This window comes from Malurus melanocephalus, unplaced genomic scaffold (assembly GCF_030028575.1).
Source record: "Malurus melanocephalus ecotype Western Australia unplaced genomic scaffold, MMel_1.1 scaffold_120, whole genome shotgun sequence".
Lineage (NCBI taxonomy): Eukaryota > Metazoa > Chordata > Aves > Passeriformes > Maluridae > Malurus > Malurus melanocephalus.
In genome coordinates, this window is record NW_026623352.1 from 851723 (window position 1) to 871470 (window position 19748).

Below are 19748 nucleotides of genomic sequence, written 5' to 3' on the forward strand. Positions count from 1 at the left end.
GGGGTGGAAGGGATCACACCATGGTGGGTCAGTGGGGATGTGGGGAAGGTGGTGAGAAGGGGAATGTGGCAGGCTCCTCTGCCACTCAYGTGACCCTSCARACACAGGAGGATGTCYTGTTGTGGATAAATAAAACCTTATAAAACCCTATAAAACAAGGGCCTCGTTACCCYTGTRAAACCCCTGCTCTCTTCTGTTCCTTTGGCTAACCAGAGAAGGATCCTGGGAACAATTTAGCTGAACTAGAGGTGAAAAACACAGTACATAACCCTGGAAAATAAGTGATAGAGCTGGTATTTTTACCCAAGAGAATGTAGCATCAACAGAAGTAAGAMATTTACACAATCAATGGAGAAAAAYAGCAACAAGGCTGCACTGGTGTTTTTCTGAATGCTTGAGTACTTATGCTATATGTAAGCAATGGTGGTGTGCTGTCAGTTAAATAATGGCAAATTAATCTATTGTAGTGGTTTAGTAGCCAATGATTGTGAAACACAAATTATAAACATGCCAAAGTGWATAAATGAGACTGATCCTTGGAATAAAAGGCTTTTTGCCCTCTGCGAGGTSCTGATGTGCAATGGCCACCCCAACAGCGACAATGTCACACATTGAAATTCTGATCCTCCACCAAGCAACTAAATTCCTCCTTCAGATAACCTGGACCATCACTGGCCAGCAGTAATACATCATCTCCTACACTCTGCCTGGGTTTGGAAAGAGAAAGCAAATCCAGAGCCAACTAATGAAACTGTTGTCAGCATTCTCCTGGGGCTCATGATCTTTATTGAATCAACTTATAAATCTGTGGATTTGCTTCTGAAAGGCTCTGTGCCCTCTAGCTGAGGTATGGCTTTCCTCTCTGGAACTGCGGGTAGGAGTGTGAGTTTCTGGGAACTGCTGCTCCATTCCTAAAAAAATGACGGGTCAAGGACCAAGAATCAAGAGGTGTCACAGGTGTGATGAAATATTTGCACCACAGGAGTATTTTTACAAGAGAGTCGGTAACGTGGAGCCCTGGGAGTCTGGGAGAGATCCCAGCCTCTCCTGCTCTCTTTGGCTGCAGTCACTTCTCTGGTCCTTTCGAGTTAGGGGTGAAYGAGTGCTTGGAAAGGTTTGGTGGCTGCAGGAAGTGAATTGTGTGTTTTATTATTTCCTGCATTCAGTGAGGAATCCAGTGAGCCTTCAGGAACCAGATAATCCCTTCCAGCTCTGGGTTCCTGCACAAAAGCASCCACTGGGAGAAGCTTTCAGAGCAGGCAGACCTGGAAATGCCTGAAGGCTGTTCTTTGAAGGGTTACAATGAGATGGAATTCAAGCAGCTTTGAAACAGGAATTTTCAGTGCTGCAGGAGCCACAATTCACTGCAGCAAGTCCCAGTCCTGCTGCCCTCAATTGTCACCAGATTCCTGCTGTCACCAAGGGGCCCCGAGTCTCCTGATCTGTGACCAATCCATGGGCACAAAAAATCCCACCTGAGAGCCACCAGCACTGAGCAGAGCCATAGCAACTCGAGAAATGAATTCTTTTACCCAAAACCTTCACATTTAGGCGACTCTTACCTCTTTCTGGTGATACTTTATTGCTACCTTTAGCTTTGCCAAGTCATGACATTTTTGGGGGTCCAGCTCTTCGCTTTGATCGTCCCTGTGATTGAGAATGATCTCCAGCTCCCGGGAACTCCGCGCCTGATCCAAAAGGTCCTTGGCAAAACGCTTGCACTGCTGTGAAAGCTCTTCATACTCAGCCTTGAACTCGTTCTCCACCTTGCTCAGCTCCTTCAGCTCCCAGCCCAGCCGGAAGGCGGTCAGGATGGGATCCTCGCTGGATAAGGCAATCAAYGAAGGGCTGGCTAAGGCTTTGTAGATGTTCAGCCTGGACCTGGAGTGCCTCAGGCTGTCCACCTCYGAGCTGGAGACGCATTCCACACAGTTGCACCGGATCTGGTGTGGCCGGGGGATCGTCACCCGCCTCTGGACGAGCAGTTTGATGATCTCGTAGTTGTTGGTGTGAGCCGCCAGCATGATCGGGGTGATGTCCGGGGTGAACTCTGAGAACTGCGTGTCCATCATCAAGGTTGGAACCTGCAGCAAGGGATAAACCACCAGGGGATAAAGTTACATCTCATGTGGAGCTGCAGAATTCAGGAGTCCCTCCTTCATACTYCTGGAGTGATGTCATAACAAAACAGGGTTTTTATGTGGTTTACATCCTGTCATAGCCAGGCTCATGCTGATRCCTTAGGATTTTTCGTTTCTRTATTTTCATGKGMCTGTATTCTTGTAGTTCTCAAGTACAGCACTAAAAACTACCGTTCTCCCATCTTTAGACAAAACAATCCCTCTCTGAGCCTAAATCCAAGGACACCGCGCTGCCTCAGAGCCCCAAAATATGGAAACAACAGATAGTTGGGGGTGGGGAGCAAGTTTGGGGTGGTTGACATCATCACCTGTAAAGATCATTGGAGAATTAAGACCTAATATGAACTTATAAAAGGTGAAGATCTCGTGACTCAGGGTCCAWTTTGGATGCAGCCTCAGGAGGAGGCTTTGACTGCCCTCAATGTACCAGGGGGCCTGTTAGGCCTGAATTAAAATTTCTATTCTCATTCTCTTAACTTAGTCTAGCCTCTATTTCAGATTAGCCTGATTGATAAGGCATCAGTGCCCACACTGCTATTCTGGAAAAACCATTTCCCCCCAAATCCTGCCAATCTGGCCCCTGAGCAGGGACCTATGACCACTCATTCCCAGTCTGGTGTAGAAGTCAGTCCCATCCCCATCCAAATGCTTTACACACAAATCTGTTCTGAAATGGGTATTGGTTTGGACATGAAATGGAAAACACAGAAGAAAAAAAAAAAAAAAAAAAAGGAAGCAAAAAGGTCCAGGTATTACACAAAATAAAGGAAAATCTAGCAAAGTGTGAACACTGAAAAGATTTCCATAACTACCATTATTTGCATTATGTACCTGCATCAGCAGGCCAGGAACCTGCTCACAGTAGGTCCTGCACAYACCTAACACTGGTCCAGTGGGCACTGGTCCACACTGGTCCCTACGGTTTCCGTTTTAAAATATTTTCCAGTGTGAGGATACATTACGTAACTGCCCTCAGAATAGATTTTTTTTTTTTAAAGCGGATTTGAAAAAAAATCAAATGTAAAATTAATGAGCCATAGTCCATTACAAATAAGCCACTCCAGGGTGTGCATTATTCAGCCACTGCTGCACTCCTCAAAAGATGAGCTTAATGCACACCCTGTTGTGTCTTATTACTGTATGCAGAGTGCAGAATTAGGCAGGAACGCCCCTCCATCCCGAGCACCCAGTGTGCTTCCATTTGCAGGCAGGCAGCTCTTTGTTGTGTGTTAATCACTACTCAAACACTCTGCTCTGCCCGTGCCCCCCACTCCTGCCCTGGCACACCCCGCTGCTCCAGGGGTGGGCTGGGGGAACAGCRGCTCTGCTTCCCTTTGCAAATGTCAAAGGTGTGTCAGAGAAACGTTCCCAAAGAGTCCTGATGGCAGCAAACATCCCTCAGCCTGCCTGAATGCAGGAGGAAAGCAGAGATGAAGGAGCACGAGGTAAGAAATCCTTGTGTAGGACACACCAAAAGCTGGTGATGGGACCTCCAGCCATGGAATCCCAACTCCCCTGGAGTTCAGAGCCTCCAGAGCTCTGGATAGATAAAGATGGACAGATGAAGATGGATGGATAAATCCTCACACAATTGAGATGTGACAGTGCCCAGGCACTGCTCACAACACACAGCATGCTCCCAGAGGGTCACCACACCGAGGTGCAGGGTCAGGGCTCACTGGAGGCATTTTGGGGGATAAACCTGCCCCCCTGGAGTCCAACCCCTGGCACCCTGCAGACAMACAGATGTGGAGRGGCTGTGCCAAGMAGGYTGGTCCCCACRGAGACAGGAGGGAGAGGATAAACAGGGCTTGGTGGGAAAGGGAGGAAGCAGCACTGAGGATTTGCTGTGGGTCACAGAGGGCTCAGTGTCTCTTAGCCAGGTTGGATAAATGCATTGTAAGATCTCCAGTAACAAATGGCTGAAAGCAGCTCTCTGTGTAAGGTCTTGCACTCTCTCCCTTTCCCTTCRTTTAGGTAGTTTGCTAAATGTCAAGAGAAAGGTGTGTATTTTTCTTTTTTCCTCTTTCTTAGAAGCCTTTTTTTTAAAGTCCTGACACTTGACTATAACTGCATTTATCTTTCTTCCTGTCCTTTTTCAGTCAGTGACTGCATTCAGAGCCTGTGCCTCAAAGGAAGAACGCTTCCCTCCTCTATCACTTCTATTACTGTCAGGTTTAATCTTGTTTTCCTACATGGAAGTTATTGTACCCAGGGCTGTGAAGAGGATGTTCAGCTTTACACAGATGAGGAATTCATGTTGCTCRGAATATGAAATGGGCACTCGAGGAGAAGGCAGTGATGTTACAGGTGGGGATAGTGCTAATCCCGTCTGCTCCAGAGGCTTTCTAAATCTGGATCTAGGGCACTCAAAATGCCTTTCCCACGGTTTGGGATCAGATGAAGTGATGTCTCATCCCTTATTCTGGCTCATCTCACACACCCTCACCCCAAAACTGAGCACGGCTTCATCAGGACTCGAGCAGTGGTGGGGAAGGAGCGTTTTCCTGGGCAGCTCATAGTGCCTTTAACCAAGGGATAAAGAGGGAGGGGTGGAGCAGAGACACAGAGGATCTGAGAGCAGATCAGTGATCAATTCCCCAATCCCAGGAGCTGAAGCTTTTTGTGAGCAGCAAAGCACAGCACAGGAGCAGCATGACCAGGGGGTGCTGTGGCCTCTTTTCTGTGCCTGGCTGACCCAGAGGCCATCAACTGCCCCAAAATTGCCTGTCTTGTGATAAATATTTTTGTTGTCATCTCACACAGCATTTTTGGATAACCTGCACCCCAAACTGTCTTTTTTTCAAGCCGTGGCTATGCAAAGCCTCTGCTTTCTCTCACTGGAGGGGACAGCAGAGATCACAGGCACACTGATGTTCCTCCTGTGCCTCTCTGCCCCGTTGGGCTCATGTTCAGATCAGCTTCTCCCCTGTCTCGGGTTAACTYGCAGTGATGGAAGCAGAAGAGGAATAATTTACTCTACCCCAAGGGCCCTGCTAAGCTCTTCCAAGGTTATTTTCATTAAATGACCTGAAAAACAAAATTATTTTCCATTAACCTCATCACCTGACACCAGCTGTTAACCCGAGTCCCTCAGAACTTCGCTGTCACTGCTTGCACAGGAGCACCTCGCCTGGATTTCATCTTGGTCCTGTTCATTTCAGAAATTAATGCCACCATTAACCACAAGTGACTGAATGCTTGTTATCATCTGCCTAGATTTAATCCTCACGAGGTGGCCTGCCTACCCCTGTACCACTGCTGCTCTCAGCGATGCTGCAGCGAGCAAAAAATCCCCTTTCTTAGAAAAGGAGGGTGAAGAAACGAGCTTAATTCATTAAAAGAGAAGGATTAGCTTATATAAAAGCACTGTTCAGTATAGCTAAGCTCTCCCCTGAATGGCAAAAATAAGTTTTCCAGCAAAATAGTGCACTGCTGGAAAGGAGCTCAGGATAAGGAGAGAGCAGGGATCTCTGCTGAGGTTAGTCATGAGCACAAAGTAGGAGGAATTAAACTACAGAGGGGAAAAAAAAGGAAAAAGCTGGCACTGAGGATCTGGCAGCCTTGTTGCAGGTCTTTTAGGAGTTTCACTCTGGATTTAATTTGGTTTGGTATCTGTCCCTCTGGYTTAGTGCTGTGTAAGAGCAACCCAGCACCAGTGCTCCAAGACTGCTCAGCAATGAGAACCACACTGCAATAAACGGGAAAACCAAGGAGATTCAGCTGGAAAACACTCTCCTCAGACAAACTGAGACTGATGGAAATGCACCTTTTGCCTTTTATGGATGATAATGTTTTGTCTGAAAAGAACTCACAGTGCTTTTACCCGTTTCAGGAGGAACTGCCCCATTTTCAAGCCAKCTCCATTTCATAAACTGTCACCTCCCCTGGATCAGTCCAATAAATTGCAAGTATAACCACGATAAACTTTAAATATATTAACCTACATTATTTTCAGCTTGTGTAACTTTTTGATTCAGCTGTGTGTTACAGCAGATTTCCTAATCGCCAGCACAAACTCGTGCAAGCCTCACTGGAAAGCCACAACTTTAATGCTTACAGAAATGGAAGCTTGGGCAGCTCATTGACCCAGGATTTCCTATTTCTAGTTTATTTTCTGCAAGCAGCCCCACGAGGGACGTGCACATGCCACCCACAGGTGTGGCAGCAGGTACAGCCAGCTCCTGTCATTCTGAAAAGCAGATTTTGTACTCCATCAGTTTAGGCTCAGCRGTCAGAAGGAGCCAGAGCAGGGACAGGGATTTGGTTCAAAAACCCAGCTCGGTGCTAGCTCTGGCTGCAGCTCTGTAAATGCAGCACGAGGGACAGAGTGGTGCTGTCAGGCTGCAGGTCAGTCCTGGTGCCAGCAAAAGGCTCCTGAGAAATGCACATSTGGTGACTGGCAAAGCCAGATAATCCTGCTCCTTGCCTGGACCTGGSAATAAATCCTGTCATTGACAGAACCCATGGGTATCTGTTCCCTTCTCATGGAATCAAGGAATGGTTTGGGTTGGGAGGGACCTCAAAGCCCATCCAGTGCCACCYCTGCCATGGCAGGGACACCTCCCACTGTCCCAGGCTGCTCCCAGCCCCAATGTCCAGCCTGGCCTTGGGCACTGCCAGGGATCCAGGGGCAGCCACAGCTTCTCTGGGCACCCTGTGCCAGGGCCTCYCCAYCCTCSCAGGGAACAATTCCTTCCCAATATCCCATCCATCCCTGCCCTCCACCTCAAGGCTGTTCTCCCTCACCCTATCACCACACACCTTTATGAAAAATCCCTCTCCAGCTTTCCTGTAAGCTGCCTTAAGAGCTGGAAGAACCTTATGTGGGCCCCTGGGAAAAAGTCACACGGCTGTGTAAATGTAAGCATTTATTTTAGGGGCTCCAATGAGGTGAGTTCCACTGAACATCCCAACCAGAGATGCCTTGAGAGATGTCTGGGATCAGAGTGGTGCCAGTGTTTATATTAATAGGGAAGCTGTGGTTTTCTCTCAAGAGCAATTCATTGACTGAAATGAAGTAATTTAGTTAATGAAATATAATGAAAACATAAGTTTATATCTAGAAAAGTAAAGTATTTTAAGGGCTTTTGTACCAGTTATGAACAAGCTCTGGCATAAGGCGTGCATTGTTGCAGATGTACTTATGGGCAAGCTCTTCTGTTATTAAAGTGTTCCACTGCCCCAGAATATCCAGATGAAGAAAAGGCTCTTTCTGGTTAAAATCTCCTCAGTGACTTACAAATGTGCCTGTAATGCCAAATAAAATCTCTGCCCCTCAGACTGATACAGCAAAGCAGAGAAATTTAGTACCTTTTAGTGCCTTGTTGCCAGCCAAATGCTGATACAGGGTTAGCAGATGGTGCACATGGACACTAAAACGGGTATCTTTGAATTAAAAAGAATTCCAAGAATTCTAAATTTAAAAGAATAAAATTATAGAGCAGTTACTAATTGTGAATTAATGTATTGCATCGCTACTSAAAGAATGTGGAGAAGTAGATCTGGGGCATCTGTACAAGCAAATATCCTTCTCCACAACCAGTAAACAAAAGTAAAGCACAGATAGATCTGCTCTAGATTCTTCCAGATTTAATTTGGCTCATTCTCCATGTGTTTAAAAACGGAGGTAGGCCCAGGGGATTCGTTCTYGGAGCTCAGCTGAAAGCGAGCGCTCTTGACAGTGGCAGAGCTGCATCAGAGCTTGTGCTCAGCCATGTGTTTAGGAAATGCAGCACAGCCAGAAAGATTGTCAAAAGATGTCACCGCTTGTGGCTGATGCTACATAATAACTTCTGCTGGGGATTAAAGGAAGAGGGATTGGGAGAGGAGCTTTCGGGAGGGAAGGGTTTTGCAGACAGGGTTTAAATGGCCTGTGGCGAGTTCCTGCAGTCAGAGCCCTCACTGAGTGTCTGTCCTGGGCCCTCTCGCCCCGTGCGTGTGGAGGAGATGAGATGAGGCACTGGGGATGAAATAMAGGCAGATTTTGTGCTCACTCTGCAGGTCACAGAGGGATGGTGCTGGAGTCACCTCACGTTTGAGCCCCTGAACAGAGCCGGGCACAGCCTGGGCTCAGCTCTGCCCTCAGTCCTGCTGCACTCGCAGCCCCTGAACCCAGCCAGGAGCTATCATCCCTCAGGATTCCAGCTTCTCTATTTCCCTGTCTCTGTACCCCTGTGATTCTTCAGTGTTTAACTCCAGACTCCACAGACAGTGCTGAGCTCCTGCTCTCCCATTTTTACACAAAACAATTCCTCTGCAGCCCCAAACTCAAGGACACCTCCCTGGGTCAGGCCCCAAGAGATGGAAACAACAGAGAATTGGGGGAGCCAGCTTGGAGTCAATGATTGCATTGGCTGCAGCTGCAATTGGAGGATTCAGCAAATCCCGATGTGCAAATGGACAAAAGTGAGAAAGGGTGAAAAACCCGTGAGCCATTGTCCATTGTGGGTGTGGGACTGCCCTGAATGGCCCTGAAGGCTCTGCAATAACAGAACTGCTTTGGATTCTCTGAACTCTGTCCAGTCTCTGTTCCAGGTAAGCCCAGTTCAGGCATCAGTGAGTGCCTGCCCTTGTTCAGGGGGCCACAAGGAACTGCAGCCCCTCCTGGGCGTGCCTTCTCCTCCGTGCCCGAATGTCTCACAAGCCTGCTGTGGTCCCAACTTACCCCGTATTATGGGATGTTATCTCAGGGATGTTATCTCTCAGCCATATCCAAGGAACCCTGGCCCCATCACGCACCTGAGGAACGGTGACACTTCTCCAGTTAAAACCAGCATGGCACAGAAGTTCAGGACCATTACAAATCCAGACAATACTGAAGTGCCAAAGTGGCCTAAGTGACACAGGCACCTGGCTCTACCAAAAATGTTCTGGATCTCCCAAAAATGCAGTGTTATGGATCTTCCCAAAAGGCAGAGGTCCCCTGGCTGCAGCTGGAGCTGTTTCCTGAGGCTCTGACACCAGCACAGGTGTAATCCGGAACTACTGACATGGGAAGGAACTGAATTATCTCCTAAAGATTCCACAGGCAGACTGGTTCACACATTCCTGATAATCTTCCTCTCATCTGGAAACATAAAGTGCTTTGTTTGGTTTTTTCACCTTTCTTCATTCCCATTTTAAGAGTTACTCTACGATAGGAGCAGCTGTTTTGAGTAAAAGTTATTAGGGTTTATTCTTTATTTTTAATGCAGTTTTTAAATTTAGAAATTAATTWTATTGAAGAGCTTKCTTAATCCAGTCCTATAAATTTCTTAACTACKCTAAGGGCCTTGGAACATTGCTGCATCTTAGATATTTTTTCATTTAATGGATAAGCTTTTCCCTGACCCCCAACACAACTGAAACAAAGAGAGCCCATATTTATCTGGAAATTTGCAGGCTCTGTCTTCAAGGTAATCTTTATTTTATTATAGTTACTTTTTTCCCAATTTTTCAGGCTTTTTCTAAGAGGGAGAGCTGTCCAGCTTTTTGATTCATTTTTCTTGGTCTCTGTATTATCTATTCTTAGTGGCAGCAAGGACAAGATGTGCTAATACAGGTTAATAATCCTGCTATCTATAGCCTTTTATATCCTTTCTGTACATAAAACATCCCCTTTTCCTGTAATTTATCACCCTGTGCAGCCAAGAGATGTTTCATTAACTTTAGGTGAGGTATAATACGTTGCTAACRGGGCTTGAAAAGGGAGAGCTTTTTCCTTGGGTTGTGCTCATAGTCAATCACGTTCCTTCAGGAAAAAGATGAGATCAGATTGGATCACGAGACAGTGKCAGGGAGAGGAGTGAGTGAGCGCACTGGCACCAGCCCAGCAGTGCCTGATGGTGCACAGAGCATGTCCTGATGCTCACACACCAGCACCCTCCTTATTCCCATCCTGACTGCTCAGCTGTGCTGCTGGCACTGCTGTTTCACCAACCAGGAGGGCACTGTGGCTTCTGAGAGCACCCCAGAGCTTGCAACAGCCTAGGCAGGGGGCAGGGGTTTGCAGGAGAAAAATAAAAAATCTGTGTGATTGTGATTTCCCTTTCTTCCCACTGAGGCAGAGACTTTCTCTGATATTCCCAGCGCTGGGAAGTCAAAAGCCTCGAGGTTGTGACGTGCCCCTGATGCTGCAGAGACCGGCACTCTCATCATCTCCTGCCTGAGGAGCACAGCAGCCCTCTCTCTCTCGCTGCCATGAATTAAATACCAGCGATTCTCATGTCCCTGGGCCTCCTGAGCAGCTTCCCAACRCCCTCCCAGGGCAATGACAGAGCAAAGACCTTGGATCACAGCATTCCCTGGCTGCAGCCATTCAGGGACAGACAATACTGCTCTCTTGTTGMTATTCCACCAGCACTGCCACCAAAATACTGCCCCACCAGGCACCACTTTGCCACGGGATAGCAAAATAGTGCTCATGCAGGGATAAACAAGCCATAAAACTGACTGTGCCAGCCAAGCACAGCTCTGCTCAACAGCCAGGTRAAGGCTAAGGGACTCCTGCCAAGCTGCTCTGCAGTTCTTCACAGATCTTTATAGATCCCAGAGCTTTGTTTTGGAGGAGCCTGTCATTTGTCAYATTTGCTTTTCCCACAGAGAGCAGCTTCCCTTAGAAAAAAATGTGTTGCAATTATTGTACCAGGAAGAGTCTCCCACAGATCTGTGTCCAGGAATCCAAACAGCTCTGTCAGACTCCTGGGTTTGGGGCGTCACACGGAGCAGAGGCAAGCACATGTTGGTTGATGTCTGGGGATGCTGTAATAGGGGCTTAGGGGCAGAGGTTGGTGGGTACAGTAGCATGTTCATGGATGCTGGGTAGGTAATATGGGTTTTTAAAAACTGAAATCCTTAATCAAGGGAGCCCAGAAGTTTACTTGGGCAGCAACAAAACCAGGATTCTTTTTCCTTCTACAAACAGTTCTCCTACAACAAATCATCCACCCTTGATGAATCCTGAGAAATCTGACTGAAAATACACTGCACAGTGAGCCCAGAGCAGACAAGTGCTAAGATCACTCCCACAGATCAGTAAGGACTATTCTCTGGGAAGCATCTTGGATAATCCCAGACTTCCCACCTGTCTCTATGTCAAATTACAAGCACGGCATGATGTGCCATGTGATGCAGTTCTTGGCCTGACCCCCACCTGCACCCTGGGAAACAAAAACAGACTTTATGTTGAGCCAGGAGAAGGAACCTGTGCCCCACTGTCACAAGCCTGGTGTCTGTCACTGCAGACACCTCTGAGCCTCCCCCTTGAAGCTGCTCACTGGGCTCTGGAGAAGTTTCACTAATTTCTTCTTCACCTGCATTTAAGATTATTTGGGCACCAAGGCGATGGGGAGGGAGGAAAGAATTGCACAGTTAAATGTGATCATTAGCTGAAGCGATCCTTGATTTCTCTGTTGTTTGCTTTAATTAGATGGAATTCATTTTGAAGGCAGCCACCAGTGTCAGAGACATGTTAACTATAACTGTGAATTATTACTGCATCAATAAAAATAATGAAAAGCTTGGGTGCTAATGGAGCCATTAGGCTTTGAAGCTGCTTCTCTGTTTTAAGACGTGATCTTCCTTRTTGTGCCTTTCAGATATTTCCATACTGAGAACTCCTGGCCATATTTTTCTCAACTGCTTCTATTCTTCAGGGCCTGCTCTTGCTCAGTAGTGTTTCTAACCARGTTCAGCCTTTCCTTTTCACTTTGGATCGCTCCTATTAACATGGGAATGGTTGGTTTGAGTCACACCCCTCTGTGCTCCACAGCACAGTTCAGAACAGTTCCTGCCACAGAATTCCTTGGTACAGATGCTACTCCTAGAACTWTTTCCAACTGCCTGCAGAATCTAGATTTTATCAGGTGATATTTTTGAGAATGGAACTGTTCCTTTGACTTAACCAGTCCCACCACTGGCAGCACAGGGCTAGCAATGAGCCTGTACATCTCGGAAATACCAGAAAGTCCAAAATCCAGGGCTGCCAGTGGTAAGGACTAAACTGTGCACTGGTTTCTGCACACAGGACAAGAACCCGGTGTGAGTGGGAAAACTGAGCTAAAACACATGGTGTCGAGAAAGTTACTGGATTAAGGCAAGAATAAAATGGTTTAATGCAATCTATATTTTCTGTTTCACTAAAGGCTACTGATCTATGGGATCTGAACAAAGATTAAGGTGGATTTTCACTCATCAGCTCACCTGAAAGAGGATGTTTGAGGTCAAATTTTAGGTTTACTGATACTATCAAGTGCAGCAATATTCTACCAATCTGATCATTAGCAACTAAGACTGAAAACTTGCTTTTTATCCTCTACAGTTTCCTCTTCACAACCATATTTCTCCAGAGGCTACACCTGTACAGATCCTTCTTTTAGAATACACACGGATCTTGTTGYTTCAGAAGGCCTTTGGATCATGGAAACAAACTGAAGCGTAGCCATAAACACTGAGATCCCTTTTCTCTTTATTCTCATTATTGAGGAACTGCATTTGTAGTCCCATCTGTGAACCAGCTTAATTTGGAGCCATCTGCCACGAGCAAATTGCTAAGTTTGGCAGACACCGGCGAGATGCTCRCACCCTCCTCCTGTAAACAGCTGATGTCAGCTCCCATTGTTGGGAGGAAAACAGCCACCCTGGAGGTGTTTTACCAACGTGGAGTAGTTCAGATGACTGATTACAGCTCCTTGAAGGAGGAAGGAGGGMTCAGCAGGCAGCACAGAGCGGGTTTGGGGTGCTGAAAGCACAGCCCCGGCAGAGGGACAGAGATCTGAGCRCTGTTTGATGCACCTTTGGGGCATTGCGGGGCCGCTCCACGGAAATCACCTGGGCAGCTGCAAAGAACGTGCCCCTGAACACCTCATCTGGAAAATCTGTGATTTCAACAGCTTTCAAAGTGTCTGGAAATGCAGCTATTACTGGTAAATTGAGAGTGAATCAAATATGGGGGGGAAACAGGGAGTTTTCAGAGATAAATTTCCGGCTCTTTGCTGGCAAAGGTGAGGCGCAGCCTCCAGCTTGGCTGGAAACATAACCCACTGTACTGATGTTGGTACAGTAAAAAAATCATCTGATAGGACTTAAAAAAAAAACCAAAAAAACAACCCAGCATAATTCCAAGATCAAATAGTTTCAGAGAGAGAAGATTTTACAGGAAAGAATTCATTCAACAGGTTTCATACACACATTCCCTTGCTCCTATAGTAATTCTGAATTAAAATAAAAAAAAAATTAAGTTCCCTGTTAATTTAAGCCCCATTGGACCCCAGTCAGATTTCTGTTTGGATGTTTTTCCACTGCCTTGTTTTGCCATTGCATGTGCTGGATTTGTCTCATGCACAGACAACTTTGCATTTTCACATTTATCCCCCTAAAGAGAGGAGTCGCATGGTTCACTAAGCCTGGGCCAAAGTCAACATTGCATCTGCACACACTGATTTTTGCTACTTCTAACCCAGCCCTGCTCTTTCTGATGGTTATTCAGTGGTTTGTTGTGGTTTGTTATTATTTAAATAAAATAACATGACACTCATCCCTGAGGATGGATGTACACCTATATCACCCCTCTGCCACTATGCAGTACAAAATCAGCCTCTTCACCACCCAGAAAAAATCAAACAACAGCTACCACAGCTCAAAACTGGGCTCACTTTTATTTCCTGGAAAATATATTTTCAATGACCACAAATCCAGGTGCCACAAATATCATTTTGTTTTGTTGTTCCTCTTACTATTCACCAGAAGATCACTTGTTTTCTGAATGCCTGTCATGTGTTTGGGACAAAACAAGCTGTCCTATGGTTCGAGTGACCAACTGTGGGACTGATAAAAGTGAACTGTGGTTTCTTGCTTGGAGGAGAAACTGGAGTTAATTACCTAACACTTGGAAATCACAAGTTAAAAATCACAAAACTAGAGAAGCTCTTTGGTTACTGAAGAGGAGGATGGGTCATTCCAAGCCTGGGCATGAAGCACATCAGAGCACCTCCATGCTCATCCCATGGCTGCACCATGATGAGTGCCCCTGACCCCAAAATCTCCCACGGCCTCCAGCATCTTCCTAAACAGCTGTAAGTTCATCAGTCATCATTCTGCCTGGAACTGCTGAAATCTTCTCCCAGCTTTAGCAGCAGCCTCGTGGCACAGCACACAAACCCACGGCTCTGAGCTGGCTGGGCAGCACGGGTTTGAGGAGAAACCTTCACACCTCAAAATCACCCCCAAATSTTGCTCAGAGATAAACCTAAAAAGAAACCACATCCAYTGGAGCCCATCAGYGCTCAGCACACCCMTCTCTGGCAGCGAGGTGCTCATGYTCCCAGCTCTCCCATGCAAACAGARYGAWTTGCTCCTCTCAGCCCTGGCTGCGGAGYGGGAGCTGAGGTTGTTATAGTTACTGCCTGTGACTTACCCCTGCCATTGTCACTGCACCCGCAGTAAATGGTGCTCAAACAGCAGTCTAGCAAAGGTTTGCAGGATAATGACTCATAAAAATTCACTTAATAACAGGATCCGAGCCTCCGTGCCGCCCGGGCCCTTCATCCGTTTCCCCCCCACAGTCCCTGACATCATCAATGAGACCCTGATTCTCTTACATGAGGAGCACAGCAAAGGTCACCCCTTGTACTGGAAAGGTTTTTTACTTCTGCTCCCTGAAAAGGTCACTGTRGAGGTGGAAAGCAGAGCCCTTCCCCTGGGGCAGCTCCAAGAACACGGCACCTCGTGGAGGCTCCKTGGCTGGGAGTGAACCTGCTTTCCAAGGTCAATTCTGTGAGGGGCCAAGGTTTTCTACCCTGTCCGGGGCGTCTCTTTTGCTAACCAGATCCTGTAACTCCCCGAGAGGCTGGAACGAAGCAGCCTGTGCCAATCTGCCAGGATTGTGGCACGGAGATAAGGCTGGGGACACACRCCCATGAAATGGATTATGCTGAATGATGCTGCTCAGCTGCTTCTGAGAGGCGAAGACAACAATTAGCGGAGCTGACGTGAACAGACGCAAATAGGAACAGCTCTGCATGCCCGGCAGCCACAGCGGGCTTGGAGAGAGGCAAACAGCACCCTGCTCAGAGGCAGCAGCAGCAAAAGGGGGGGAGCAGGTCCTGCCAGACCCCAGGCTCAGGAGAATGCACATTTCATACAGAGCAATCAGAGGATGCTGCTCCTGCACCTCTGCCCAGAGTGCAGCAAAGACAAACAGACCCTGATGGCAAACAGGCCACAAACCAAGGAGCTGCCCTCACACAGCCTTGTTAGGCAAACCCAGCCCTCTGAACACTTATTAATTAGGTTATATTAATATTAATATGTAAGAAGTGCAGTGATACCATCACACAGATTTCACAGCCAGCCAGAAAGCTTCCCACAAGATGAGAATTTTTTGTTACTACTTGAACCAAAAAGCAGGCTTTCTACGTGTTTTAGAACATCTAAGCAGCTGATGAAGACAAAGCTGTGCTAATCTGCTTTMTCAGGTGCTTTCTGTGAATGCAATCAGCTATGGGCTTCCCAAAGGACTTTGTGAGAAAGGGTTCAGCAAGGACAATTAATGAATGTACATTGACACTGCTGTGGAGTCAGCACCAGGAGTTGTGTTCAGAAACCTTCCTGTCACAACTCTGGGATTTGACAAACTGACCAACTTTGTTCCCAGCTTGTTCCATCACTGCACATGAAATAAATGTTCACCACCATCACTGCATGAGCAATCACAGAAACAGCTGAAAGGGAAGTCCAGTCCTGCAACCCTGTACCAGCAAACACCTCCTGCAGCCTGGAGAAGAGCCTGAACCCCAGCCAGGGAAGYTAATCCTGGTTTGTTCACACAGTCCTACACCGAGCCAGTGCTAGTTTAAAATACACTGAGGAAATCTGGTCTTGTAAGGAACTTTGTAAATAAAGCCAAAACTGGCACCACATCTCTTCTCTGCCACACACGCTCCCCTCCACGCTGTAAACTCTGCAGCAGATACAATTCCAGCTGCAGGAGGAGAGCTGGCACAGAGATACTGAAAAATGGAACAGACCTGCTATGAAATGGATCACTGAACTAGAGACACCAGAGCTGAATTTCAGCCGCAATAAATCAACCTCATTTCACGGACCTCTGTCTCTGTCCAGTTAAGCCAGCAAGRCTGGGGATTTGAGTGGACACAAGTTTTGGTATTCAGGAGATGTTGCAGAAATCCACATGAATCTCATCACTTCCCTTCCGTGACATTTCAGGAGAAACTTGTCGTTAACCTGCAATAATCAGTGGCAATTCCTCATGCTGCTGAAAAAAACTTTTCTTCTACTCTGCTTTCTGTCTTGTTGAGCTGCAGGATGCTCAAATTTCTAGAAGACCAAGTTAAAAAAACGGCTCATTTTTCCATGTATGGTCTGTACTTTGCTACTTGTATTTTGTCAGATTAAAATCCAGTAATAACATTTCAATTTTTAGGTCTGATAGAGGAGGTTCCTTATCTCCCTAATTTTTAAACCATGCATTAGAATCACGTTGCTACAGCATGCACAATGCTGCCATTTCTAAACAATAAGCTGAGCACTCCTGAATTCTGTCAGGGTTGATCCTTACTGTTTGCTTTGGCTTTATAAAATTACTGCTGGAAAACTATGTACTAAAGGGCCTGTGCATTGAAAACATTTTCTTCTCTGACTGACTGGTATTAATCCTTCACATACAGAGAAATGTGTTCCCTTCAAAAGGAGGCTTGAAATGTAAGGATTATCCGAGTTTTGAATGTTCCTTTCTAAGCAGTGAATATGCAGAAATTATCAGTGGTCAGCAATGTATATAAATTATTCCAGTTACTGGCAGCAGCGCTTACAAACGAGAGGAAGAAAACCAGAAAAAAAAAACAAAAAACAGTTGGGGTAGTGTTCAATATGTGACACTTCAGGATTCAGACTCGGTGGTTTTTCCACAAAGATCTTTATGTAATTTAGGGATGGCTTTGCAGCTAAGGACCCTTCCTGCAAGTCACAGCTGCTCCCTGCTGTAAGTTATGAACTGTCTCAGCATTCCTGCCCTGGAGCTCTCTGGAGAGGGAGACTGAGAKGATCTGTCTGCACCACGGCGAAGGGCTGAAGCCCAGCAGACTGTGTTTGCTGGCTTGCAGTCGTAAATAAGCTTGTGTGCTTTCAGGATTTACTTAGGAAAAGCAATCCCACTTAATATCAGTACAACRGCGTGGCAATAGTTCATATTTACAGATTGTAATACAATTTCAGAGAGCCGCAAATTCCTTTAGAAAAGTGCTGGCCCATAAATCAACCTATAAATCAGGATGTCCGCAAACACTGTGGGGCTGGAAAGAACACTGAGGGAAATGGGAAAAGCTGAAGGTTTAGGTCAGGCAGAACATGTTTGCTCAGGCTGGGGAATTACCATCCAAACAGGTCTGCTCTGGGCCTTTACAGAATCACAGAATCACCAAGGTTGGAGGAGATCTTCAGGATCTTCGAGTCCAACCCATGCCCCAACACCTCAACTAAACCATGGCATCAAGCACCACATCCAATCTTTTGTTAAACACATCCAGGGATGGTGACTCCACCCCCTTCCCAGGCAGCCCATTCCAGTGCTTTTTTACTCTTTCCACAAAAACTTTTTCCTGATATCCAACCTGTATTTCCCTTGGTGCAGCTTAAGSCTGTGTCCTCTYRTTTTGCCAGTTGCTGCCAGGAGAAAGAGACCTGTCTACAGCTGCCTTTGAGGAGGCTGTAGAGACCAATAAGGGCACCTCTGAGTCTCCTTTACTCCAGGCTAAACACCCCCAGCTCCCTCAAGTCATTCCTCACAGGGCTTGTGCTCCATTTAGAGCCATGGCCCTACATCAAGGACTTTGTTTTACGGGTGCTGCACCACTCTGAGCAGCAGCACACCCCAAAGGCAGGATAACGGCCCCAAACCGAACAGGAACACTCAACCAACCTGCTTCTCACCGCTGGGCTTCCTGTAGTTGAGCAGCAGCTCCACAGCTCCCACCACCTCCTTGCGGATGGCGTAGAGCAGCGCGTCCCCCACGTAGACGCTGTGGCTCAGCAGCAGCTCCATGATCTCCAGGTTCTCGTTCTCTATGGCTATCAGCAGGGCGCTGCGCCCCAGAGGATCCATGCAGTTAATGTTGATGTTGTAGTAGATCTCTGCCTCCTGCAGGGCATGCTTCACGCTGGCATAGTCCCCCTTCTCCACGGCGCTGAGGTAGGCTTTCTCTTCCGASGAGAGCTCTGCCTCCGCTCGCACGATCTGCAGTGGGATCCGGTCTCGGTACGGGGAGAAGTTGACCTTTTTGTAGTATAGCTGGGCCATTGTTCATAGTGACCAGGCAACCTGTGTGAGAGGAGAAGCACAGAGTGACCAAACGGCCTCACGGGGGACAAACTTCCAAAGGGCCACCAGGGGAAAGGCTCCCGATCCCTTTCTAAGATGTTTTATTCTCAACACAGTGACTGTAACACCCCCTAAGCAACCCCACCTGAAAAGGCACAAAAGTGACACCACTGCTCAGGAGAGCTACTCTCAATGACAGACACTCAGGATCATTTTTTATCTTGTTTAAACACTATGCCATTGATTTCTTTTGTCCGGTCACAAGCACAATCTTGATGTTTATGGATAATCTATCCCATGCAAACAGGTGGATTTCTTATCTTTGCTTTATTTCCCACTCAAAGTGCTTTTTATTCCCTCCTTTTCCACTGCTAAGCCAGGTCCTCAGCATCTCTGAACTGTCAGTGATGGGAGCTGCTGATTTACACCCTCCTCTTTACAGTAATAGATTCATTTTGAACATTTTTACTGCTTCTGCTCTGCTTCTGTCTCTTAAAACAGTCTTTTATTTTTCCTYAATGTTTACTCTTTGACTAGGTCACGGTTTTATTTTTAAAGCTTGCATGTTTTCAAGCATATTTTCTCACTCTCCTGGTTTATAAATAGGACCTAAAGACAGGCTGGTGTAGAAAGCCCCCACCCTTGCTCTCCAAAGGCAGCGATGTTGTTTTGTGGTCTAGGAAAATGAAAAATAAATCCTGCCCTGGAACAAGTGCAGCAAACTAAATGAATGTGGGTTCAATTCCCATGCCTCAAAGATCCCAGCAGGTGACTGGAGTCACAAGAAACATGGGCTGGGTATTCACAGGTAAGGGGAAAAGGAACCAGCCCTGTTCAGCTCTGTTTGGCACTAACAAAGGACAGCAGTTCAGCACTGAGGGACACCAGCAGCTGTAACTGATGGGGTGACTTCTTCCATCTCCTTGCCCAAAGCTCAACAGCTTCCTGCAGCAAATTAACCCAAGTTCTGTTCCATTTTGGAGCCCTATCCAGGGGGAAAAGGCGGTGCTGCCAAAAGCCGGGGGTTCTGCAGGTACCACCCCTGCTTGCCCGAGGCAGCCGCAGAGCCCGGCTCATTCCCACCTTTCGCCTCCAGCTCCGAGTGGGTGGATCTGAGCTCCAGCCCAGCTGACACTGCAAAACAGTGGGTGGCTGTAGCAGACAGCAGAGCTGCATCTGAGAACTTCCCCGGGAGCCAGGGATCTGCACCAGCCAGTTTGGCACCTCGGGGAATGTGCTCGCTCAGGATCCCGCTCTGCTCCCAGTGCCAGAGAAGTTTGTGTTTGTCACAT

The 19748-nt window shown here is 47.0% G+C and overlaps 1 protein-coding gene across 1 annotated transcript in view; it reads right to left on the reverse strand.

The window, feature by feature from the left end:
• TRPC5 (transient receptor potential cation channel subfamily C member 5) overlaps positions 1–18435 on the reverse strand; it is a 66509-nt gene extending 48074 nt beyond the window's left edge. Inside the window, exons 1-2 of the mRNA XM_057370168.1 lie at positions 18058–18435; positions 1563–2084 (exon numbers count right to left, since the gene is read on the reverse strand). Coding sequence (XP_057226151.1) covers positions 1563–2084; positions 18058–18435 — 900 coding nt within the window. The remainder of the gene's footprint in view (positions 1–1562; positions 2085–18057) is intronic.
• Positions 18436–19748: the final 1313 nt, after the last annotated feature.